Source organism: Tiliqua scincoides, chromosome 4 (genome assembly GCF_035046505.1).
Source record: "Tiliqua scincoides isolate rTilSci1 chromosome 4, rTilSci1.hap2, whole genome shotgun sequence".
Classification (NCBI taxonomy): domain Eukaryota; kingdom Metazoa; phylum Chordata; class Lepidosauria; order Squamata; family Scincidae; genus Tiliqua; species Tiliqua scincoides.
The window spans coordinates 57,412,112-57,438,047 of NC_089824.1; the positions used below are offsets into that span (position 1 = coordinate 57,412,112).

The 25,936-nt window shown below is 43.7% G+C and overlaps 1 protein-coding gene across 2 annotated transcripts in view; it reads right to left on the minus strand.

The window, feature by feature from the left end:
• Window positions 1-25,936, minus strand: part of DLGAP1 (DLG associated protein 1) — a 136,756-nt gene that overhangs the window by 94,259 nt on the left and 16,561 nt on the right. For both annotated transcript variants that reach the window (XM_066623635.1, XM_066623636.1), the window contains exons 2-3: window positions 22,249-22,466; window positions 2,252-2,429 (exon numbers count right to left, since the gene is read on the minus strand). In XM_066623635.1, the coding sequence (XP_066479732.1) occupies window positions 2,252-2,429; window positions 22,249-22,466 (396 nt within the window). The remainder of the gene's footprint in view (window positions 1-2,251; window positions 2,430-22,248; window positions 22,467-25,936) is intronic.

Here is a 25,936-nt window from a genome sequence, read left to right on the forward strand (position 1 = left end):
GCTGAGGAAGCCATGGCTTTTTCCTCCCTTCCTTAAATAAAAATATCTCTCTTCAGTGTGATTTGTGCCAGCTGGCTTGCAAGCTTCTGCCTTCCACTCCAGTAGTGGGTGTACTGGTGAAGTAGGAATGAATTCATCAAAGTACTGCCAACTCTGAGTTCTCAAAAACCATATGTCAACCTGCCCAGATACAGAGAGAGGCGATGGTAAGATTTATATATAATATGATAAAATATAATTTTATTATTATACATTATATTTTATATTAAAATGATTCCATTATACTGTGCATGAAATATGATATATATTTCCTCTCTTGAAAGGTTGGAATCTGCCTTTACAGGATTCCTAATCATAGGGCTGGAATACACTCGTTCTTTTTTAAATGAAAGTGATTAATAATGTGACTATGGCAACTGCAGCCCTAAGAAAAACACATTTACCAATGAAATCTCAAGGGAAAAAAAGGCAATGGCTGCATACCACCATAGAAAACTAAAAGTTCCTTGTTTTCTGTAATTCTGTGTTGCAAATGCAGGGTCACTGAATGTATTCTTTAAACCATGTCATTTAAAAAGAATATTTACTTTGGACTCCCTTTGTATAGAGAAGCAATGCATGAGTGACACAAATAAATGAAAACACATGTTGTGCCCATTCTTTAATCATATGCTAATGGACAGATATGCACATGAATATAGATAAAAAGAGATAGCAGTCATATGTTCAACAGAGTACAGATTATCCAACATAAATGGACCAATAGGTGGTCAGATTACCAAAACAGGAGGAAACAGGTGGGGGGGGGAAGAAACAAATTTTACATTCCAATCCTAAATGGTGCACCGGGGAGCACATAATCTGCCAGGACACCTGACCTTCTTGCTGTCACTGGAGCAGTTAAGTCCAATGCAGGTGTGGGCGGGGTGGTGGTGGTGGTGACAGGGTGGAGAGACCAGACCAGGGTGGAGGGAGCGGGATCAGTAGAGCTGGAGCGTACCATGTCCAAATCTCCTTCCTGAGCCTGAGCTGCCCACACAGATCAATACAGACTTGCAACAGTGATATTGCTGGCACAGGACCAAGTTGAACATTGTTGCTACTGGGGCTTAGCTCAGGGCAAGGGGACAATGTCCAGCAGCCAAAAATTCCTTGTGGGATGCAGCATAGCCTGCACCAGTGTCACTGCATCTCTTTGTGGGAATTACATTGGATTAGGCTGTTAATTGCAATCATTTTCCCCAGGCAGAACTTTATTTTGCCCCACAAAAGTGAATGGGAAAAAGAAAATTGGTGCTACCCTACCAGGCTTTCTTAATCCAGATCAAACCAATGGTCACTGTAGCCAAGTATTGCCAATGCCTCTCTCCATGGTTTTCTTCTAACTAACCACCACCACATATTGTATCTGGGGCCAAGACCAGCCCAAACTGAGCCCAAACTGACCAGCCCAAACTGAAGCAAACTGAGGATGCCCTGGATTCTACGTCTACCTGCTGCTCCCTCTGGCTCACCACCAACAGGAGAACTCCAGCCTGTGTTCTGATCTACTTCCTGCTTGCTAAAAGTGAGCAGGAAGAGAATATGGACAGCAGCAGCTCTAGCACAGCTGGAGGGGGGGCGACTGCCCAGCCAAAGCTGACTTTACCTCTCTGTTTCCCCACCACCTGGCTGCTCAGAAAGAAAATACGTAGGGTGGGTGATGGTGAGAGATGGTGATGGCTGGGTGATGGTTGGCTGAAGCAGTGCCAGAGCCAAATCCCCCACCCCCTTGCCTTTCCCTTCATTTTGGCTGCTCTTGGCACAGACTCTGTTCTCTGCATGGGCCCTGTTTGAAATAAACAGGAAATACAGAGCATGAGTGGAGCACAGCATGCTCCACAATCTCCCTGTTAATTTCCAATAGGTCCTACGTGGAGGGTGCACCAAGAGCAACTGAAGTGAAAGAACAGGGAGGAGTCTGGGGCTCCACCTTGGTTCAGCTCTCCCTCCCCTTTCATTAGCCACCCAGGGGGAAGAAGTGAATCAGAGTTCTGTATGTGTTTGTGGGGGGAGTGGAAGGCAGCAATTCTGGGCTGGTTCAGACAGTGCCTGACCAACCAGGACTACAGGGGCAGTTTTTTGGGGGGGAGGGGTGAGCATGTACCAGCAGGGGTGGTGGGTCTGCCCCAGTTCAGATCCAACCAGGCCACTCCTGGGCTGGTGACCAATGCTGACCTTGTTTTCTTAGTGGCACATGCAAGTTACTCACCTGGCTAATGGTGCTCATGGCCCTCATGTAGCTTTCATTCCGGGATCGGAATTTCGGAGACGTCAACAGACCAGCAGGGTCCAAGCTATCCAAACTCCTATTGATGGAAACTTCACTCACTGCCCTCAAGTAACTGTGGCTCCGGATCTGAAGCTTTGGAGAATGTTCACTGGATATCCTTGAAGGAAAAAGGCAGGAAGAGGTCACTGCTTCATATCTTAGCTCTGATAAGCAACAACACTATGGATTACAAGAAAACAGAAACTCAAAGCAAAAACAACAACAGTAATAATGACAACTTAAGAAAAAACCTCTGGCCGTTTACAAACTGACTACAAAACAGGAAGTAGGCTGTTCCAGTTCGTTTGCTCATCATCTTCCTTTTAATACTAAGGACAAGCCTGTCACAACAGCATCATCTGCATTAAGCTTATTGACAGCACCATCCAAAGCCAGCTTTCTTGCTATAATAGCCACTGAAATGCTCAGTTCTGTGTCAGGATGACGAACAATGCATGAAAAATTAGTTTAATGCAAGGTGACTGCAATGGTTGCCATCCTTAAAGAAAAAAAGTCAATAGCTGGCATATAAAAGTGAATGGAGTTGAAAGCATTAGCTTTAGTTTTCAGATGAAATAGTAAACAATGCCTAAAGAGTAAGTAATTTTCCTGCATTCTTGATCTCGGCTCTCCTGCTTGGAGGATATGAAGAAGGGTGCAGTTGCAGAAAAAGTCACTGCAGGCCCTTAAACAATATCATAGAACTACGCCCATGGAAATTATGACTGATGAGCTGAGAGGCAAAGGCCAACAGAAATGGCCAGGCTGATGGAACCATTGTACATAGTACCAATTCCTGGAGAACTGAGGGCAGAGTTAGACATTTGGTAGTATATGTAGGGATTTCTAATCCAGCATTTGCCTCAAGTGTTTGTGCTTGTGAGGATACACAACAAACTCAGCAACTCCTACATCTATGGCCCCATTCTATCACTGTGATCTACCACCAGAACTGTGGTATCACTGAACTGTGGTATCACCAGAACTGTGGTATCACTGTGATCTACCACCAGAATTCAGGTAGTAGAATACAGTTTCTGATAGTCGTAAATGGGCATCAGCAGCAGGGTGAAGAAGGCCCACTGATGGGGGTCGGTTGGTGGGGTGGGCAGAATGGGGTGGATTAGGGGGACAGCAGGAGAGAGGTGGTAGAGTGTGGCACCTGATATGGGTGATGAGTTTGAGCAAAGGAGATGGCTCAAAGAGAAATGAATGTTTGTTCAAATACTTCCACCACACTTTAAAATGCTTGCCTTTCTCAACTCTAAGCAAGACTGCTTGCTTGAAAACTAAGTGCCCAGAACTTTGCAGAAGCAAAGGTTTGCACTTCCTTGGCAGAACACTGTTTTCCACAGATAGAAAGTAAACACTCCTGCTGTCTGCTTCATTAAGTCATACATATTCATAATTTGAGAATGAACACATTGCAAAGTTCAGGTAGTTAGAAGGCATAACAGAGAAGTACAAGAATGTTCAGGTGGGCACTGTGCCCAGTTTCTAGTGCCTATGATTTTGACAGTCCCTGGTTTCAGAAGGAGGCCCACAACAGTAGATACAACATAAGGCACATTATGCCATATTTATTATGCTTGACCTAAGAAGTTAGATGTTTTTCTGCATAGTTACGAGTTCTTTTGCATTCCATCAGATAGTTACGATGTATAAGTGATAACAGTGAATATTACCATTTTTGCATTACAATTTGATAACATTCTAAATCAGTTTTTTTTTTTAAAGAGACATTTGTTCAAGTTGATTTTTGCAATGCAAACTAAATAATAGAGTATAAAAACATGTGATTTATAGCCCAATCCTAACTAAACTCCCGTGGGACAATGAAGCTGTGTCAGGGCAAGCTATACTACCTTACACAGGGGAATTTTGATTGCTGGAGGTCTCTTCAGGGTAAGGGAACATTTGTCGCCTTGCCCCAGGTAATTCCAGGCAGCCGCAATGGGTCAACTCAGACCCACTGATTCTGTTCCCCTCCCAGGCCTGATCTGCCCCTTTCACTGTCCTCCCCTGCCCTGTCCCACCCCCTTCCTGCCATCCCCTCACCCCTGCACCAGATTTGCCTACTCTGGTAGGCATTCCTGGGAGTGCTGGCACCAGCCACTGCCTTCCCACTGGCTTGCCTACTAGAAGTACTATTGCAAAATGCTGTATGGTGCTTTTATGACAGCGCACCCTGGCAGAGCACATGCTCCGCAGGCACAGGCCCAGAATACGATTGGGCCATTAAATAATAATATAACTATTTAAAAATAATAAAAAACACACACTGATTTTTATCCAGTATGCAGTGACCTGAAGACACAGTCTTGGATCATTTGGAAAGAAAATGAAATCTACTATTCATGCTTCCAAGCCTGTGGCAGCATCGGCCTGAAAGAGCTGGACTTGAGAAGAGGGCTGCAACTAACCAACTCAGGACAGGGAAGCCAGCTATCAGTACAGTGGCTCCCAGAAAGATGCCTGTACATTATGATGCATGCTCCACTTACTAGTCCTGAGAGATAAGAATGACCATCGATTGATGGAAGAGATGTAGGGCCTTTGAGAAAAGAGCTTATGAAAGCAGCCCTAACATAATATGTGCAACGTATTTTGAAGTGGCTTTTTAAAAAAAAAACTTCTAAAACAAACACAGGACGTTTTTCTGAAGTAGTTGCTTCGTAATCAGATTTTTGCACAGAGGCGAGCATCTGGCTACATCTACTGTGGATTATCAATACACAGCAGCTACAGACATGCCTGCATAATTCCCTACTGTGGGTGTCTTTGGTGGGAGCCAATGACAAACACGCTATCTAAAAGTACCCAAAGAGAAAACTGTTCTTGAAACAAGAACATCACACTTTTGTTTAACCTTTAAAAGCTGTTCTGTCTTCCTTCACTGGATTTGCGAGGTCCCATCTGCTCATCTCTTTCAGCTGCTCAGCCTTTCATCACTCAGCAAGCAGGTCAAGCTTTGATGAAGGCAGGATATGCTTACAAGATGAGACACTTGAAAGGTATGCCGAGGAGGAGCAGATTGTCAAGATGAAATGTAAATAAAAGTCTAAAAAAACACAAGCCAGCAAATTCCGCCTTTCCCACAAGGCTAGGTGGTGATAACAAGGCAGTGATGACATTAACTGTGGAATGACATGGAACTATAAGCTGCTTTTCTCTCCAAGAGCTTAAAGCTTTGGGGACCAATATCTTATGTCTCTTAGGAAGGAGGAACACTGAATGGACAACAGCTATCAAGGAAAGGGTTGAACAGCCCCTCCCCCCGCCAATCATTCACTCAGTTTGAAGCCATTTGCAGCTAGTTCATCTAAAAAAGAAAATCTTGGTGGCGGAGAATCCTGGGAACTACATATAACATGTAGTTCCATCCCAAGAGGTTATGCAACAGTAATTCTCAGATCAGTCGTGACTGAGCAGGTGATATGAGCAGTTTGGCCCTCTTTCCAAATACAGTAGTCAAGCGCTACAGCGAAAGAGCATTGCACTCGTAGGATGTGTCCTTTGTCTAGATAAGGTCTTAGTATATACAGTACAAGTTTGCAACATGCAAAGGAAAGATAAAGCAATGCATACTGGGTGTGTGGAAACTGTTCTCGTTACATGCACACTAGCACCAACATTTTTAGGTTGCCAGTATCCATAGCTACAGTTCTTTCTACTTCAGATTGGCTCCGTTGCCCTAATTTTCCCATACACGTATATCATGGTTAATCTTAGCATATGCTCCTACTTGCAATTTGTGCTGTAAAGTAAAATCAATTGACACAGAAAAAAAGCTGAAACAGTCTAAGAAAGAAAGATTCTTGTGTGGAGCACAAAGCCATTCAACCATATCAGGCACATTCTAGTCATGATGTGGGTCATTGGACAGGGGGAATCTGGCTGCTGCTGCTTTCGTGCTATGTCATGTAGCCATTTTTATTGCACCATGTGCAAAGCTGCGATTACCCAGAAAGTGGCAAGGCCAGTGTGTCTGCAGCTGGAAATGTGTTTCTTAAGAACTTCCTTCACTGTCTCTTTAAACTTAGTTTTATCTTTGTGATTTTCTTTGCTATTTTTGTCTACTGAAAAAAAAAATATTGTATGTGGTTTTAAGTTTCTGATTTCATTGCTCCACATTCAGGCATATGAAAATAGTATTTTGAAGGACCATCTTCTAGATATCACATATTTATTTGTTTGAAAAATTTATATCTTGCTTTTCTCATACCAAAGCAAATGCCCAAAGCGGCTTATAAAGCTCCATAATAAAATGTACAATGTATCACAACAATAAGTAAAATAACTAGAATCATTAGAACAGAAAAAAAAACAGAAAACCCAAAAACATACACCAAAGAGCCATTTGGAGGGGGTAACAATTTGATTCTGAAGGAGCGGTCAAACCACTGCACTATTATAGAAGCGCAGAGGGCAAACACCCACCTATCAACCAAATGCCAAACAAAACAAATATGTTTTGAGTGTTCACCAAAAAGCCATGAGGGAGGGAGTAGTTCTTAATTCTCCTGGAAGGGAATTCCATAAATGGGGTACCACTCTGGAGAAGACCCCCTCCCCCGTTGCTGTCCCTCTAACTTCGGACAGAAGCGATATTTGAAGGAGAATCCCCCGAGATGATCTAACAGGGCATGCTGGAATGTATGGGAGATGGTGGGCCCTCAGATAGCTTGAACCCATACCATGAAGGGCCTTAAAGGTCAACACCAGCACATTGAGCATAGAACCATTTACATGTCCTGTTTTCTCAATCTGTGCCAAAAATCTTTTAGAGGAGGAACATTCCTCAGAGCAAGAGAAAAATAGAGACTAAATGACCCGCAACAGTATCAATGATCTGTTTTAGATATGTAGCGCAATTGTATCTTGCGCTGGAACAGGCAAGCCAGGAGCCTTGCGCTGTGTCTAGCATGAGATAGGGCTGCACAGTGGTTCAGCCGAAGATAAGGGGAAACTCTTACCCCTGGGTAAGCCACTGCAGCCCCTATGGGTCTCCTCGGACTTGCACCACCTCCTGAGGTGGTACAAGTTCAAGAAGAGCAGAGCGGCTTGAAGTCGCTCCATGCTGCTCGGGTATAGGATCTGGCATAACAGCCAAATCCCAGCCCTGCCTCCTACTCCCTGGGAGTCCTAAGGTGCAGAGAACAATGGTCACATTTCAAGCTTCATTTAAGTGACACTGAATACTACACTAGTGTTCAGGTCTTGTTGTGGAGCAGCCACTGGGAATGAATAGTTACTTATGGGTAACAAATTTTTGTTTGATGCAGAAAGTATTTGGTATCCATGTCACGGGGTAAGGGACCCACTGAAGGAAAGAATAAAGTGTGTCAGGGTAAATGGTGTTGGCAAAGAAAACTGAGGAGCTAACCCCCATGAGGATGGTTCTCTCCTGGAGGATAGAACCTGAATGACAAATCCACATTTTCAGGCCACACCTGCCACCCTGGGTTTCCCAGCACTTGGACAGGAAACACTCTCAGTAACTAGATTGTGTGTTTACATACTGTCAGCAACATTTGCTTTGACTGTGTTCTCTTTTTGCCCAAACATCTTCCCAGTGTAATTCCCCCGACAGCTACTATTTGTTCCTGCAGTAGAAAGAAAATCAGGTACTGCACAAGGTACTTGCAATTTCTTTTTTCCAAACTGTATGTGGGATGTGGCGGAAAGGGTTCAACATCTCCTTATTTATATGGTACTGCTTTTGATCAACTTCAGAGCCCTTACAGTTCGCTCTCAATGAAACAAAGCAACATTTTTGCTTTGGCACTGGGAGGGGATTTGAATGTAGGTTTTCTGGTCCAAGATTAATCTGCTAACCATGGCATCAATGTGGCTGTCCACTGGAGTGCTTAGTTGACACCCATTTCTATCTGCAAAACTATGATCAGACATACTCTCACATGCTACTTAGCAGCATAATGATTCAGCACTCATAGCCTGTGAGATAACATCAAATTCTTAAGTTAATCTTTTATTTTCTGCACCCGATTGCTTTTGTTCATGTTAATTCTCATTCCACACTGTATAGCAATGTTTTCCTAAAAGAAAAAAAATGAGCACAAATTAATCTATTTAATATTAACAGAACAAAAAGAGAACAAATGGGACTAGCAAGATAGCAGCGATCATGTTTACTTATGACTTTTCTGACATAAATGGGTTAACTACTATGTAAAATGCATTGTCCTGTGAGTTTTGCTTCAAGGTCTTTCCATGACTGCTGAGCTGGATATGGAGATGATGTTCTTGCAGAACAGAATCCTCTTAAGTAATATCACTTCACAATCTCAGCAGCCACAATAAATGGATTAGATTTCCTAGACTTCCAGCTCCCCTTGCCTAGCTTGTTTCTTTTTAATAAAAATCTTATGATGGGTGGTGTAATGGGAAAAGCTGCCTGAAAATAGCACTGCAAAACAGCCAGTGACTGGACAGATGCAGACTTGAGTTAATAGATTTGCATGTGCAGCAGCATACATGTGAGTGGCAACACCACTCTATCTCAGATTACAGTTTTCGTATGGGCAGAGAGATTATTTCTGTGGACTATCATTTTTTTTTATCATCAGTCACCTGCAGTTCCTTCTATTCCATCCATCCTTCTAGCAGAGGCTAGAAGAGATTGCCACCAACACAGTGTTGTCACTAGGGAGTGTGGATTATACCACCATTGGGGAAGGTGACATCAAAATGACTGAATTGTGATGGTGCCACGCCACATGAGCCCAATGAGGCTGCTTGATGCTCTGTTGGTAGAGATAATCTTGCAAAACCTTGGCCTACCCAAGATGGTGGCACCTTGGGAAACCAGATATGGAGGTTGCTCCAGCCATAAAAAACGGGGCTGGAAGATCGGGACTGGTGCAACTTGAGTTGATCAAGGCCCAGCCCTGGGGAAAGGAGTTTTGTTGCCCACAGAGGCCCAGGGAGAGGCAACTGGCCTGCTGGGGGTGACACCATGAGTTACTACACTGAGTGACACTACCCCTAGTGATGCCACTGCACCAACATATCTCATACTAACATTCATTACGCTAATTTTTATTATAAGCCACCTTGGAAGACAATTTGATGGCAAAGCAGGATATAACTATAATAAATACATTGTTCCAATTCACAGGACATTTTTGGATGCATGTTTTGCTGCATTATCAGCATCACATTCACAATGTGAAAAAAATAAATGAAACTTTTCTCATTAATTTTACTAGTTGCTTTTCCTGTTTGCAATAATGGCCTTCAAAATCACAGGTTTCCTAATTAAAAACACAGTGTCATATTATAACAGTTTTCATGAATTACCTGTTGTCCCTCATGTCCACAATTTTATCAGCGTAACATGAAATGATAAATGATTGCAAATTTTCTTGCAGAGGTTTTCAGGCTAGGGCGTTGTGACGCCCCAGCCTGAGGGCCCTGGCCTCTTTGCCCTTAAGGGGCGAGGGCAGCCAGGAGGCAGGGAGGAGGCAGTGGTGTGATCCCCAGGATCGCGCCACTCAGGGGGCTGCAGGGGCTTGGTTGCACTTACCACAGCCTCCTACAGCCTCCTGGGGGTGCGGGGAGCCCTGCGCGAGTGTCTGCAGGGCTCCCTGAGGCTTCCAAAGTGAAAGTGGGGCGATTGCGCCCCACCTCCACTAAACTGGAAGCGGAGCGCAATTGCTCCACTTTCACTTCTGACGGGGCTGCAGGGACTGGGGTGCACCCACCAGTCCCTGCAGCAGCCTTCCCAGGGTGTGGGAAGCCCTGCACAAGCCTCTGCAGGGCTCCCCAGGTCAGCAGCAGTGAAAGTGGAGTGATTGCACTCCCGGTTTTGCAGAGACATAGTGAGATCACACACTTTCACTGCTGCTGACCTGAGGAGCCCTGCAGAAGTTCCCCGCACTCCCAGGACGCCGCTGCAGGGACTGGTGAGTGCACCCCAGTCCCTGCAGCCCCACTGACCGGCGCGATCCTGGGGATTGCATCACTGCCTTCCCCCCGCCCCCGCTGTCTCCCCCTGCCCCCAAAAGGAGTTACTGCGGGTTTCGCACTCTGGGAGAGTTTGAAAACTGCAGCTTTAATGTATAGTTCTGGTTAGATAAATTAAACCATAATCCTATAAGGACTTTACAGACCCTATACAGTATGTATTCTCTTACTGATTCTAGTGAATAAAGAGTCAGAGCACTCCTGATGCAAACTGGTATTATCTCTATTTTATAGATAGAAATAAAAGTCCTTGATTTAATTATCCCTCCTAAGATAGTGACACAGGAGATTTGTAGTAGATTGCGGGCACAATCCTAACCAGATCTACTCAGAAGTAAGTCCTATTTTGTTCAATGGGGCTTACTCTCAGGAAAGTGTGGTTAGGATTGCAGCCTGTAATTCTTTGTTCAATCAGTCCTTCCATTTCCCTAGTTTTATATTACAACCAAAACTATCATCAATCCAGGTGTACAGATTCTGCTTCTACTTCTTTTTTCAGATGTGACAGATGCTGGGCAAGCAAACCATACCTTGTGGTGCTGCAACTCTATTATTAACCTTAGTATATTATTTTACGGAAGAAGAAGCGATTAACATTGCCTGCAATGAAAAGAACAAAATAATATTTTTAGCAGGCAGCCCTCAAATGTATCCTCTGGGTGATTTGGCTAGCTGTGGGATGGTAAGTGAAAACAAGGGGGTTTCAATAATTTAAGAAATATTGAATATCTTAGAGTTTAAAAAAAATAATTTTAACTGTACATATTTTAGAAGCCTGAACAGGAATGACGTGAGAATCGTAGGCACAGGGTTAGAGCCAAAGACACTCTTGCATGAGCTTCTATTTATGCAAAGAATGACCCATGATTCCCACTGATTCCCCCTCTCCACCTTTAGGCCCCTGTAGCACATCCTATGCTGTTTCTGAAGTCGTACTTTGGATTGGCTTTTGGTGGGTTGCAAGAGCCTCCAGCGTGGAGGAAGGGGCAGAAAGCCTCATTCTGTAAGCAGTATTCATCTCCCAGTCAGGCTTTAGGTGCACACATGTTGTCTTATAGGCAATACTCTTATTAATTGTGGTAAACACGAAGGTGATCATGGACAGGACTCTCTCAGATTTTGCCATAGCCCAATGTGCTTTCTGCAAAAACTTGGCACAATAAATAATGTCTATTTTCTTTGTCATGAGAACAGCTCACTGAGGGCGCAATCCTAACCTGCACTGGAGCAGGCAAGCCAGGAGGCTTGCGCTGCATCCAATGCAGGTTCATTGGGTGCAGTGGCTCAGCCATGGGCAAGGGAAAGCTCTTCCCCTTACCCCTGGGTAAGGGCTGCGCACCCCAATGGGTCTCCTTGGATCTGCGCCACCTCTGGAGGTGGCGCAAGTCTGAGGAGAACGGAGTGGCTGGAAGCCGCTCCGTTCTCTCCGGGGATGGAGGCTGGGATCCGGCTTAACTGTTGGGTTCCAGCCCCAGCCCCACCCCTGGCTCCCCGCACGCTTGCCTCCAGGGCCGCCCTCCCCCCTCCCACCCCCACCCAGAAACGCCCCTTCCCACCCCCTCCTCATGCCCCACGCCTAACTTTGCTGCTTGCATCAGTGCGAGAGCCGCTGTGGAGGCTTCTGCCTGCCACCGCAGCTCCCAGCCATGGAGGCGCAAACGTGCTTTATGGCTGGCTGGCTGTATGTCCCTTGGGCTGGCATAAGGTGTACTTTGGATTGTGCCCTGAGGTGCATAAGTGACAGAGCATCTGCTTTCCACACAGCAGGTCTCTGGTTCAATTCCAGCTTCTCCAGGTAGGGCTAGTAGAGACCCCTTTTGAAACACTGGAGTTGCAACTGCAACTCAAGGGGAGACAATACTCATCTGGATGAAGCAATGGTCTGACATAATATGCTTATGTTTCACATTTTTATACCACCCTTCCTCCAAGAAACACAGGGTGGTATACATAGTTCCTCCCCCTCCTTTTGTGCTCACAACAACCCCGTGAGGTGTGTAAGGCTGATTGGCTGAGGTGAGGTGAGGTGTTTGGCTCAAATATAATACTGGCCTATATAATATTGTGTATGTGTTGTACAGTAAAAGGGAGAGAATTATCACTGGAGAAGTGAATTCACTAGTTGAACTACAGGTGCAGCCTATTTATCCATGGATTTTTTTATCTTCGGATTTGTCTCAAGGAGAATGGGGTGGGGTACTGAAAGTCACACACACCTTTGCTTCCTTTGCCCTGCGCTGGCATCTCCATCCCTTTCCAGGCAGCCCAAAACACTGCAAAAAGGCTCCGCCTCCCCCAGGCAGGGAAACAGCCCTGGAGCCCTGGAAGAGGCTCCCCTTGCAAAGGAACAGTAACATTCCTGGAGCCCCTGAGCCAGCCGAGGCTGAAGAGGGGGTGACCAAAAACCTCTGTAGCCAGAACACATACAGCAAGATGGATCTCTCTCTCTCTCTTTCACTCACACACACATACACACACACACAACAAACATGGGCAGGTGCAGTAGCAACAGAGGGATTGCTTTAAAAACCCTGGGAGTGTTGGCTGAGCCTTGGAGAGACAGGTGAGGGTGAGCAGAGAGCTAGACTACAAGTCCCAGAATGCTCTGGGGTAGTGGAGTTCCCATGATGGCTGCAGCCAGGGAGGGCTGCAGGAGCGGCAGCAGTGAATGGGAGGAGGAGAACCTGCAGTGCTGTCGGGAGGCTCCCTGGGACTCAGAGGACTCCCAAGCAAGCTCAGGTTCCCACCTGTGAAAGGTGAAGGAGGGGAGGGGATTGATATCAGCTGCCTTAGTTTCCTTCCAATCGGAAGTGTCAGGCTGCAGTGTATTTACGTAACTCTATGGAATTTAGCACAAGTTTTTTGTTAATCATGTGGAACGGAACTAACACAGATAAATAGGCTGTAGCTGTAGTTGGTATTAGTAATTCTGCCACTAATACCAGTTGGTTCCTAGCATACAATTCAATGCAGAAGTCTGAGCTGGAATTTTATTTGAGCATTGGGTTGGACAAAACAATATCAAAGTAAGTTTCTTATGAAATCTTATGATGCTGTTCTCCCTAGATTAGAAAACAAGGCTGTTCTCTTTAAACTTTGATATTCATGCTTTTTTGAAACATGAAGTGGGATACATGGACACAACCTCTAATGCCTCACTGCTAAAATATTGGCTTTCCCCGTAAGGTCTTCTTGTGACAGCAATTTATATGTAGTTGCATTATTTATGTTGCTGGGCCCTAAACATATTTTGACAAACATTTTGAAGCTCATATTAAAAAGCAAAATTGAAAAGCAGTATTGGAAGCAAGAGCCTAAGGGAAAAAATGGTCTCAGCAAAACTAGCAGAAAATGTAGCTATCGTTTTGACTCCTTAGCAATGCAAATATGAAACAAAACATGCAAAGGATCCCAAAAACTATTTTACACTTAATTCTAGTTCTTATGTATTGCATACAGTCAAACAGAAGGCAGGAAGATCCTGGATATGATTAAGAGTTTGGCAGGCAATCGCCTATTTTACCGAGACTGCACTATCAGTATAATATCCTGGGATTGAATTCTAATATTGTTTGACGCTAGCCTAACAACAGCAATGATGAACAGCTCTCTTGGAGAAGCCATAGGTGTGTGCGCATCCAGATGTTACTTTAAAGTGTACCACAATATAAAGTTATTACCGACAACCAATACAGAGAGAGAGAGAGAGAGAGAGAGAGAGAGAGAGAGAGAGAGAGACTCTTCTTTCACAGTGTAGTCAGCTCTCAAAACATGCTTTATACAGAGTGCATCACTGTCAAGCTGCAAATGCACACAGTCAAAGCGAAACATGGCTGCCAATCTGGTTTCATTAAAATAAAAATGAGGTTTTAGGCATCATTCCGGATGGGTCTGTAAATATACTATATGTCAAAGCCAATTACAGGTAGTGTTGACTAGACCCTGTGGCCTACCACAAGCATAGCTTTACCAGGTATTATGGTACGTCAGGGTAATAGTTGTGACGCTTGTATGTGTGTGTGTGTGTGCAGGTTCAAAATCCTGCAGAAGACATTGGAAAAAAAATAGTACAACAGGTACTTCATGCAGAAATTAGATAACATGAAAACTTTGAAAAAAAAATCCCCCTGATCATAGTACTATAATAACTCAAATGCTTTTCTTGAAGCTATATGTACTGTGCTGCTGCTACAGTTACCAGATGCCAGAAACACAATCTTCTTGCCCGTGCTGAAGTCCCTTATGTTCAGATTTGTTCGAAGAAGAGAGATAGCAATGTGTTTCAATTGGGCTGTAGTGCTGGCAGAACAAAGGTTCTGCTAGTGCTAACTGCCTTATGACAGTCTTAAAATACATTACAACAGTGCGTGGAAGCACGTGCTGCCAGAGTGCCAGTGGGAAGACCGAAGCCTTCCCATCATGCTGGAGAATCAATAAAGACCCACTGATACTGGTCAGGCAGAGCAAGAGGCAGGATGGAATGGTAGGAGGTAAAATGGGGTGGGGAGAGTGCAGAATGAGGCAGCTGCTGAATCCTAGCCCCCTTATTTGATCTGCTCTTGCTTGTGGGTCCATAAACAACTGCACAAGCAGATTCACTAACCCAGGTGTGTGGACTCTGCACTGTGCAGGATGCAGCAGTCAGCAGTCATTTTGATGTTGCTGCATTGGTGGAGGAGGGGGAAGAATAGGATGGGTTGTCAATCAATTAAGAAGGCAGCAAAGTAAACACTTGAGAAATCAAAATGTCCAGTGTCTCATTTTTTGGAAGCTCAACGGATGTTAAAAAACTTTTTGCATTCCTTCTATACCACTTTATAGCTGCATATGTTAGCATTTTATAGGAGAGGAGATAGTGCAGTATGTCTCCATGGAGACATACTTGAATGGAGACATACTTCACTATCTAACTTTTAGGAGCAGAGAAGAAATATTGACTCAGGTTTACAGTACTGTTAGAATGCTAATAATTCATGATGTGTTGGGGCAACGGCATCAGACCTGTTTCATACAGTGGGCGGAATAGCATTCATGGCGCCTGCTGAGGACTGGAAGTGATGCCATTAAGCAGAAAGTGATATCATTAAGTAGGAGATGACCAGATGACCAGCAGGCACCACTTTTTCACATTTGGGAGCTCATTAGCTGCAAATAACAGAAGAGAAAATATGCAAATCTTGATCATTAGTTCAAGATATGGGCTGTCCCTTTAGCAGTGCTGTTTCTGCCAAGGTGTCACTTCGCAGATCAGCATTCTGAAAAGTAATGCCTTAGCAAAAGCAGTGCTGCTGAAATGATGACCCGCATGATAATTGGGTTCTTCCAGCACATCTGCAGTTTGTCATCTCTCTTGGTCTTCCTCTTCCCTGAAAGTACTGAAGTACTGAAAGGGTGGCCTGTATGATGATTGAGCTCTCCCAGTGTTGCCATTTCAGCAGCGTAGCTTCTGCCAATGCTTCACTTTACACTGATGGTGGTGCTGAGGGAGCCCAACAATCATGCAGTCTGGATAAAAAGCTTCTTCTGTGGGTTGCATCTGCTGAGCAGGCCTTATGTTCCACACCCCTGAGTCTAGGTGTTCATTGTATGCCCTTGCAGTGTGTGCCTTGCAGTTTGGCTCCCACCTACTGTATAAGCTGCCGCAAGCAGCTCTGCTAATAGTCACTGCCTGCCAAAATGCCTGCACAACCCCACCAGTCACTTTCCAGAAAGATAAAGGTAGTGGGATCTGAACAGTCCCACTCACCCATCATGCAACCTCTCTGCCTTCCTCATCCCCAGAATTCCCAGCACCTGAGGTTGTGTGCTAATAGTGCTGCCTCCTGACCTGGTGATGGGTCAGTCTGTGCTGCTCCCACTGCCTGAACTACAAAAACAACAGGGGGATAGAGTAGAAGAGAAAGTGGAAAGGAGAGGAGAATGGTAGTCTCGAGGTCCAAGATATGATACAGAGTGACTGAGCACAGAAAACAACCACCTTATGTTCCCAGAACAATAGGGGCACACTGGTAGGTCACTAGGTTGAATCCAGTTTCAAGTTTTTTGTATGTTTTGATGCTTTCTTTTCTGAGAATATCTCACACCCAGGGAGACAGGTTTCTTACCCAGTCTTCTATTTCACATTTTGCATTGCCGGATTTTCCAAATTGGTGGAGATTAAAAACATGTTCCAAGATTTTATTCAGGTTATTATCTGGATTTAGATCCTGCCTTTTCAAAACCATCCAAAGTGGCTAACAAACACTTTCAGAATTGCAAAATGCAATAAAACCACTAGCATAAAACAATATAAAAATTATCACAGCTAAATAAGGTAGTAGCACTTACTCGTCAGACATTACTCTCCCGCTAACTGGTTAAAACAATGACAGAACAATCCTATGTATGTTTACTCATAAGTAAGTCCCACTGTGTTCAGAGGGGCTTACCCCCAGGAAAACGCATATAGGATTGCAGCCTGAGTTACTCAAACCAACCAAACACCAAAATGTTTGGTGTGTGAAAGTGCTGAACAGGGGAAGGAGAGAGCTCTGATGCATGCATTGATCTGGGGTTGGATACACAGAACAGTGAGCAGAAGGACACTTGCCACAGGCACTTTCCCACAAAAGCTCACGCAAGAGGTTGCACAATGTTGTGCTATATGAATTCAAGAGAATCATAGAATCCAAGGTGCTGGTTTTGACTTAAAGCCCCATAGAGCCTGGGACCAGGATAGCTTAAAGAGTGTCAACTTCTGCATGAAGCTGCCTGTTCTTTTAAGATCTATATTAAAAGACCCGACTGCAAACACTGCTGCGAGATTGAACTTCTCAATTGAATACTGTCCTCAGAGGTGTTTGACAGGCATCTATTTCTCAGCTTATCTGCCACTTTTTTTGAAATTTGAGTTATAAATCTTTTAATCAAATAAATACAACAACAATATATTCTCATGCTTCCACTTAAATAAGAGGTTGCATGACTTCTTACACAAACGGGAGAACATCTTTGGTTTTAAGTTTTCTCACACAGCGCTCCAGCATGAAGCGTAAAAAAGTCCTTCTGTGATAGCAACCAGTTACATATACAGACAAGGCATACACAGACAGGGAAACTTAAGAGGGCAGAAGTCCTCTTATGAGCAGAATGGGAGTGCACAGGTAAGCCCTGGTGTGCTCTGTAGCCCTACCCAACTCTCCCAAGGCAGAGGCCTTGAGAGGAATTTTATCAGGGGATCCAATGTTTCTTTTGGGCCCCTTCCCTTTCCCATTAGTCATTCTTAGTGAGCCTGATCCACCCACCTCCTTTAGCTCCTTGGCCCCCTTTTTGATCCTGGGCCCAGGTATGATGTACCCTGTTCACCACACTCACAGAGGCTCTGTCCAAGGGACAAATTATGCATCCACCAGAGAGAGTGGGAATGGGGCAATGGACTGTACTAGTGGTGCTGGTGAATTCTTGTCCTCCTTGTAAATGTGGATGGCATCCATGGCTTCAATAACTGGTGAACAGGGCTTCTATCTTTTCAGTGTGCCTATCTATATATGCTTTGCCTGTAGAACAAAGTTCTTGCCTCAATAGATAAATATAACTCTGCCTCTTGAATGTTTAGCGTGTACATTATATTCCAGAAGTAGTCCTTATAATTTACACTGATCCTTCATAAAATGAGGTACTGTATATACTAATAAAGAAGTTCCTTTATTCAAGGCAATTAGACATTTGTTTTGGGCACAGTTTTGTTAAAACTGGCTAACAGGTTTTGTTTCTCTGTTTAAAATAATAATTTTTTTTATGCCAACCAATTTTGGAGTCCTGGGCAGAGAAAGAATTCAGTTAGAACAACTTCAGTAGTTTGAAAATTATTTTAAAAACAGGCAGATTTTGCCAGCTGAAAAAAGAAACAGCTTCTCATTTCCTAGTCGGATAATGGGAGCGGAGCAGCGGAGGTGTGGATTTCATGATCACAGCAAGCTGTGTCTTATTCAGAAGTTGAACTACAATGTTCAAAACATGTTCTGTACCCACATGGAAACCATGGCATGGAAAACAGCTTGTAGGAGGGAGATTGTGAGGTAGGACAAAAAAAAAAAAATCAGGAGAAGCCAGAAAATAAACTTATTCAATTAGATGTCACAGCACAGCTCTGCTTTTAAGATTTTTGCAACTCATATTTAAAGAAGCACTGATAATGAAACCCTGTCTCCCCAGAAAAGAATGAACTTCAGCAACATGTAAGTGGGTGGGAAAGCAGGGATTATGGAAACTAATGATCAGAGGGGATAAAAATATCCCTGATTATGATAGATAGAATGAGATTTACATTTTTCCCTTTCCCCAGATAAACATGGTTTCTTTTATACTGTCACTAAATTAGTAACAATTTTAAAAGTACGCAAAGGGCAGTACATAATAATTCTCCCCATCCAAAAAGGACTACAATCATACTGTTAACTGTTACACTTTTCTAAAGCAGTGACTCTTAGGGCCCAATCCTTTCCAACCTTCCAGAACTGATGCAGCAACGCAGCCTTGAGGTGAGGGAACAAACATTCCCTTACCTTGTGGACCTCCATGACTGCACCACCACCACAAGATGCAGAGCATGTCCCGTTGGCACAGCTGTATCAGTGGACAGGACTGGCCCTTAGTTGAGGAACTGAGATCTATCTCTGGTGTTTTCAGGAAGCTCTGTCAATAAGCTACCACTGCTGTGTATGATCCAGACCATCCTTAGAGATTAAAGGAGAGGCCCTGTGTGGGTGAGGCTGTTCAACAGGATCTTCTCAGTGGTGGCCTATTAATGCATGCCTGTAGGGAACCCATCTATAGAGTACAATGATTCTGAAACGTCTTCCATAGTCATCGCTGCAGCATGAACTTCTTCTGTTTAAGCACATCTGACTAAAATCCATTCTGGGCACTGTGTACTTAATAGTGTGTTTAATCTGCGGTTTTCCATGGTTACACAAATGCACTTTTATTAACCTGACGGCTACTGATACAGTACTTGGCACTGTTTCTAGGAAAGAGAGCATGTCTACTGAAGAGTATTTTAATCAACCAAGAATTTATTTTAAGAACTTATTTCAAATTTATTTTATTTTATTATTTTTATATATTACATATATTTATTATTTTATATATTATTTTATTAAAAATAAATTCTTAAAATAAATTAGTAAAAATAAATTTATTAATAAAATAAATTAGTAAAATAAATTAATACACTTATTTTTACTAATTTATTTTATTAAAGAATTTATTTTAAGAATTCATTTTAAACCTAAACTTAGGTCAGTTGTGTGACGCCATTCCACAGAACAGCGACATTCATATTGTATTAGTAGGAACTCTTCCACCATAATAGTTTTTGAATCAACGTGATGTTAAAGCAAGTGTTCACATCTACTTTTTCAACTCAATGTTTTTGGTGGCCACCATCTTTTGTCAATGGGCAACTTAAAGCCATGAAAGATGACTGGGAAATGTGCTGCTAATCTGCTTTAGTTTTTGGAGAAACATCCACAGAGACTTTGAAACACTGCAGAAACTGGAGGCATACTTTCTAAAATGTAACCTGTGAAACTAGCCAGCTGCTGGAAAGCAGTAGTAATACACATGCTCTGTTAGGTGAAAGTTGATGAAATATATAGACTGAAGGTTAGAAATACATGCTCTCCCTAGCTCCGAGTGTGGAAAGAAGAGGTGAATTAAAAAAAAAATGATTTGGGGGGAGAGAGTGTGTGATGCAGAGAGTGAGCTTTGTTTATTTCTGGGGGGGGGGAGGAGAATATGTGTTACAGAGACTAAGCTTAAGGAGGGACGAAGGGGGAGAGTGACTGTGTGTTGCGTCCCCTGGTCTGGATCTCACTGCATGTCACTGCTATACAGCAATGGTAACTGATCTTTTCAAAAGATGGTGGAATGCCTCAAAAGATAGAATCTCAAAACACATAGACGAACAGGCCTTGCTGAGGGAGAATCAGCATAGCTTCTGTAAGGGCAAGTCTTGCCTCACAAACCTTTTAGAATTCTTTGAAAAGGTCAACGGGCATGTGGATGCGGGAGAACCCATGGACATTATATATCTGGACTTTCAGAAGGCATTTGACATGGTCCCTCACCAAAGGCTACTGAAAAAACTCCACAGTCAGGGAATTAGAGGGCAGGTCCTCTCCTGGATTGAGACCTGGTTGAAGACCAGGAAACAGAGAGTGGGTGTCAATGGGCAATTTTCACAATGGAGAGAGGTGAAAAGCGGTGTGCCCCAAGGATTGGTCCTGGGACAGGTGCTTTTCAACCTCTTCATAAATGACCTGGAGACAGGGTTGAGCAGTGAGATGGCTAAGTTTGCAGACGACACCAAACTTTTCTGAGTGGTGAAGACCAGACGTGATTGTGAGGAGCTCCAGAAGGATCTCTCCAGACTGGCAGAATGGGCAGCAAAATGGCAGATGCGTTTCAATGTAAGTAAGTGTAAAGTCACGCACATTGGGGCAAAAACCCAAAACTTCACATATAGGCTAATGGGTTCTGAGCTGCCTGTGACAGATCAGGAGAGAGATCTTGGGGTGGTGGACATGTCAATGAAAGTGTCAACCCAATGTGTGGCGGCAGTAAAGAAGGCCAATTCTATGCTTGGGACCATTAGAAAAGTTATTGAGAACAAAACGGCTAATATTATAATGCCGTTGTACAAATCGATGGTAAGGCCACACTTGGAGTATTGTGTCCAGTTCTGGTTGCCACATCTCAAAAAGGACATAGTGGAAATGGAAAAGGTGCAAAAGGGAGCAACTAAGATGATTACTGGGCTGGGACACCCTCCTTATGAGGAAAGGCTACGGCGTTTGGGCCTCTTCAGCCTAGAAAAGAGATGCCTGAGGGGGGACATGATTGAGACATACAAAATTAAGCATGGGAAGGATAAAGTGGATAGAGTGATGCTCTTTACACTCTCACATAACACCAGAACCAGGGGACATCCACTAAAATGAGTGTTGGGAGAGTTAGGATAGACAAAAGAAAATATTTCTTTACTCAGCGTGTGGTCAGTCTGTGGAACTCCTTGCCACAGGATGTGGTGACGGCATCTGGCCTGGATGCCTTTAAAAGGGGATTGGACAAGTTTCTGGAGGAAAAATCCATTACGGGTTACAAGCCATGATGTGTATGTGCAGCCTCCTGATTTTAGAAATGGGCTGTCAGAATGCCAGATGCAAGGGAGGGCACCAGGATGCAGGTCTCTTGTTATCTGGTGTGCTCCCTGGGGGCATTTGGTGGGCCATTGTGAGATACAGGAAGCTAGACTAGATGGGCCTATGGCCTGATCCAGTGGGTCTGTTCTTATGTTCTTAAAATATCTGGCACTAGGGTTAACAGTATAGCACTATTTTAAAAAAAGTGCTTATGCATACATTCCGCATGTGGGGGCCACTTCACACATTACAATTTCTGGTTTGACGCAAGAGATTTTCAGTGTACACCAAAAAATATAAAGCATCACTGCAACACACACACAAGAATCATCCATGTGATTCATCAGGGAGCCATGGTTTGAAACTACAAAGCTATCAGCACATCCCTGCATTCATGTCATCTCCCCAATGCATAGTGAAATAATTTGCTGGTACAGGGCTGCAACAAACAAGATTAGGGCTAATTTCACATCCTTATGTTGAGTGCTGCTTGGATAAATATACATGGAGAAGGAAACCAGAGTGTGGCAGAGATCATCTCCCCCATACACACATCAGTAAGGAGATTAAACCCCATTCTTAAATGTATATTTTTCTCATGCGGGTCAGATGCAACATCACCGTTTTCAACATGGCATTCAATACCTTCTGTATTGCACTCCTATAGAATTCCAAGACCATGTTTGCTAGTTCAGAAATCTTACGATCTGGTCGTAATTGAAATTTCATTCCTTATAATAATGGTTAATTCTAACAATTTCTTACTTGAGAGTGGTGAGTTCTGTAAGTGATGGCTGGGTGGCCTTGAGATAGCTCTCCCTTCGTGCAGCAATCTTTGGAGATGGCTTTGGGCTTTGGGTGTCGGAGTCCCCACTGTCATCATCTCCCATGGCTTTGATATAACTACCGCTGCGCATTCGCCGGCATGGGATCTCATCATCCTTGCTGCATGGAGTATACCCAGACCATTCATCTTGAGGAACCTATAATAGAAGCAAAATGCATTCTCAATATTCTTCTTATTATCAATTTACAAATTAATTTGTTTGTTCAAAAATCAAAGTTAGTTGCATAAGCAAGAAAAAACCATGATTGGAGGCTTTGTGGTCCTGAATGTACTGATAGAGCAATGGTTGCCAAGTTCCTTCCTTTTCAGAGTGCCGGAAATGCTCTGCATGCACCCTGCACCCTGGGAATCCTCACTGCAATCATGGTGCAATTCCTGCAAGCAAAGAATGGGGTAGCCTAGCCTGCATAAAGCTATTCTCTTATGAGGAAAAAGGTCTGGATGTTTATGGTGCATTTAAACCGTTTACTTATAAAATGTAAGCTACAAAGAGGTTGCAAAAAATTAAACAATAACACTGAAAAATTCAACAAAAGTATCAGGACATAACACAAATCTATAACTCAACTGACTCCAAACACACTCTGAAACAGAACTTTTGCCATCGTTGAATGTCTAAAAACGAATAGAGTATCAAGTCAGGATTGAGTACCATCTTTATTTGTTACCTATAAAAAAAGCACCATCCCACATCATCATCATCAGAACCTAGAAAAGGAACATGAAGAAGGGGCTTCATCGATTACCTTGCTGTGTGTGTGTTAAAACGAGTGGTCATTTAACCTACCTAAATCCCACAGATGCCCACCTCCCAGCAAGGAACAGAGAATTTATATCCATAGAAAACCCCACAGATGTCTATCTCCCAGCAAGGAACAGAGAATCTATGTTCATAGAAAACCCACCATTGATAACCCTTGCTGCCTTTTTGGTAATTTATGGAAGCTAATTTTAGTTGTATGTATGTAAGGAAATGCTTTGCTCACAAAATAAAATGAATTTCTCTTTCTGTAGCAGGGGTGTCCAAACGTTTTGGCAGGAGGGCCACATCATCTCTCTGCCACTGTGTCAGGGGCTGGGGAAAAAAGAATTAATTTACATTTCAAATTTGAATAAATTTATATAAATTTACATAAATGAATATATTAGAGATGGAACTTATATGAATGAGTAACGATCTTGCAATAGTTCAAGGCCTATAAAAGGCCTTACACAAAGCAAGTCTGGCCTTTCCATCACTGCCACTGCTGCATCACAGACGTGAAACAGCAAGCAGTGGAGCTTAACCAGTTGCCCTATGCTGATAGCAATTGCTTCAGGCTAGCATGGGCTCCAGAAAGTCTGTGGAGGGCCAGAGGCTCTTTGGAGACTGGAGGCTCCCCGCAGGCCAGATTGGGAGGCCCCGAGGGCCGCAAGTGGCCCCCGGGCCAGGATTTGGGCACCTCTGCTCTATAGGATTGACTATACAATATGTCCAGGCAGACTGACCAAGACTTACAGCCCAAGTGTTACCATGTGGTACTCTGGCAGATCTCAATGTTTGCCAGTGTTTGCAGCCCACCATTGCAGCAGCCTCTTCTTTGGTATGTGAAGCGCTGTCACCAATGCAAAATCAGGAAGGCTGCACTCTGGCAGCAGGTGTCTACTGGCGGTGGGGGCGGACCTCATTGGTAGCGGCAGACACAAAATCCTGTACCCTCATCCCAGCCCAGACATGCCCTCTGCCACTTTTTAGATCTATGCCAGCAAAAGAGGGGACCAGGCAGCGGCCAGAGAGGTACATAAAAGTTTACTTACTTTCAGCCAGCCTGGTCCCCAGCAGGCCTGTAAGAAAGAAGCAGTGGACACAGCATCAGCAGCCCTGCACTGGGTAGGTTGGCCAGGATAGGATTGGGATATTAGACTGTAGTCCTATATTCCCACTTAACTGAGAGTAAATCCTTTTAACTCGGTGGAACTTACAGCTGAGCAGGCATGCATGGGATTGAAGAGGTAATGTACTTTCCCTTTGCCAGGAAACACAGCTTTCAAGATCATTAATATAACTTTGGACCAGTTTTATCCTCTCAAGACCTGCGAGGACCCAATGTTCTAGAATGTTCTACATTCTAGATTTATATTATTTAAATATATTAAACTTATATATATTATTTAGTTTAACTGATTATTATTTATATATAACAACAACAACAGTCAACAAAACCTTTATTAGGCATAAATTTTATATATATATATATATATATATATATATATATATGCCTAGTTGTATGACAAGGTCCTGTAGGTCTCTCAGTATGTTATAACTATCTATGAGCTGCAACTCACACCTTAGAAGCATGAGCAGAAGTTGCAAGGCACCAACAACATGAAATGCTGTGGTGCTCGGTGGTGATATCACCACCAAGCACCAACTAGCTGTATTGGAGAAGCAGAGGCAGAGAAGTTGGTGAGACTCAAGCTGCCAGCACTTTACCCAGTGGAAGGTTGATTGGTTGGTATCAGCCAATAAAAAGCCTGCAGGTGGGATGCAGGGTGGGTGGGGAAGATGATGGAATGAGGAAGCTGGATGCAGGGGGAAAACTGAGAGGAAGCAGGGGAGAAGAAGAGCATGGTTGAAAGAGAAAAGGAGGAATAGATGAAAGAACTGTGGAGAGAGATAGCGAAAGAGGTGGAGAGGAGAAAGAGGCAGAATGAGAAACAAGATGAAGGGCAAGTGCGGGAGCCAGGCTGAGGAGGGCAAAAAGGGAGATGCAAAGGCAAATGGCTTGTGGGGGAAAGGTGACCTTAAGGATTGTGTCACAGGGGAGAAGGAGGAGAAGAGACTCCCAAGGACCCTCCCGGCTGTAATCCACCAGGACGGTTTGGTGAAGCATGGCTGGCCCTTCCAGGGCCAGAAGCACACTGTAAAGGAGCCCCTGCTCTCCAACTAGGGGGACTGTGCCTAGGGTGATCCCTTCCTGCTCCTACAGTGAAAAGTAGGCTGGGCATTTTGGGTTCCCCACAGACCCTTGCCCCACTGGGGGCATTGAGCCTTTCAGTAGTAGGCTGTAGAAGGGGGCAGTAGAGAGGGGCATAAGCAAAGGTGAAGACACATATCAGGGCTAGGGAATCCTGTCTTGTTTTCTGTTGTTGTTACCACTCTCTCCTTCTCTCTTCTGCACTATTAATGACAGAAAAGAAAGCAGCATCTCAGTCTTCAGCTTGGACAGTATAGCCTGGGATACCTACCATGTTATGGCACAACCCCTTGGCGGCAGAACTGCCCCCATGGGGAGAGAAGGAAGAGATACCCACATTACACTATCCTAACAGTTATCATTTATCAAACAATCTTTTCAGCATAGAAGTTAAATTTAACCACATGATTGTCATCAAAATGCCACTTCATTCATTTCCAGGATCTTCTTCCCATTTTCATAGACATGCCTTTCACTTAATGTTTACACACAACTGCAGTGGGTGTGCTAATCTACACTATTTTTCTACTTAAACTGGTATGCATCACCTTTTCACTTTCAAACACCCCAAGATATAAAAGTCATGCCATAAGAAACACGTAAAGCCACAAAATCTTAAAAAAATAAAAATACAATTTCAACTTAACAG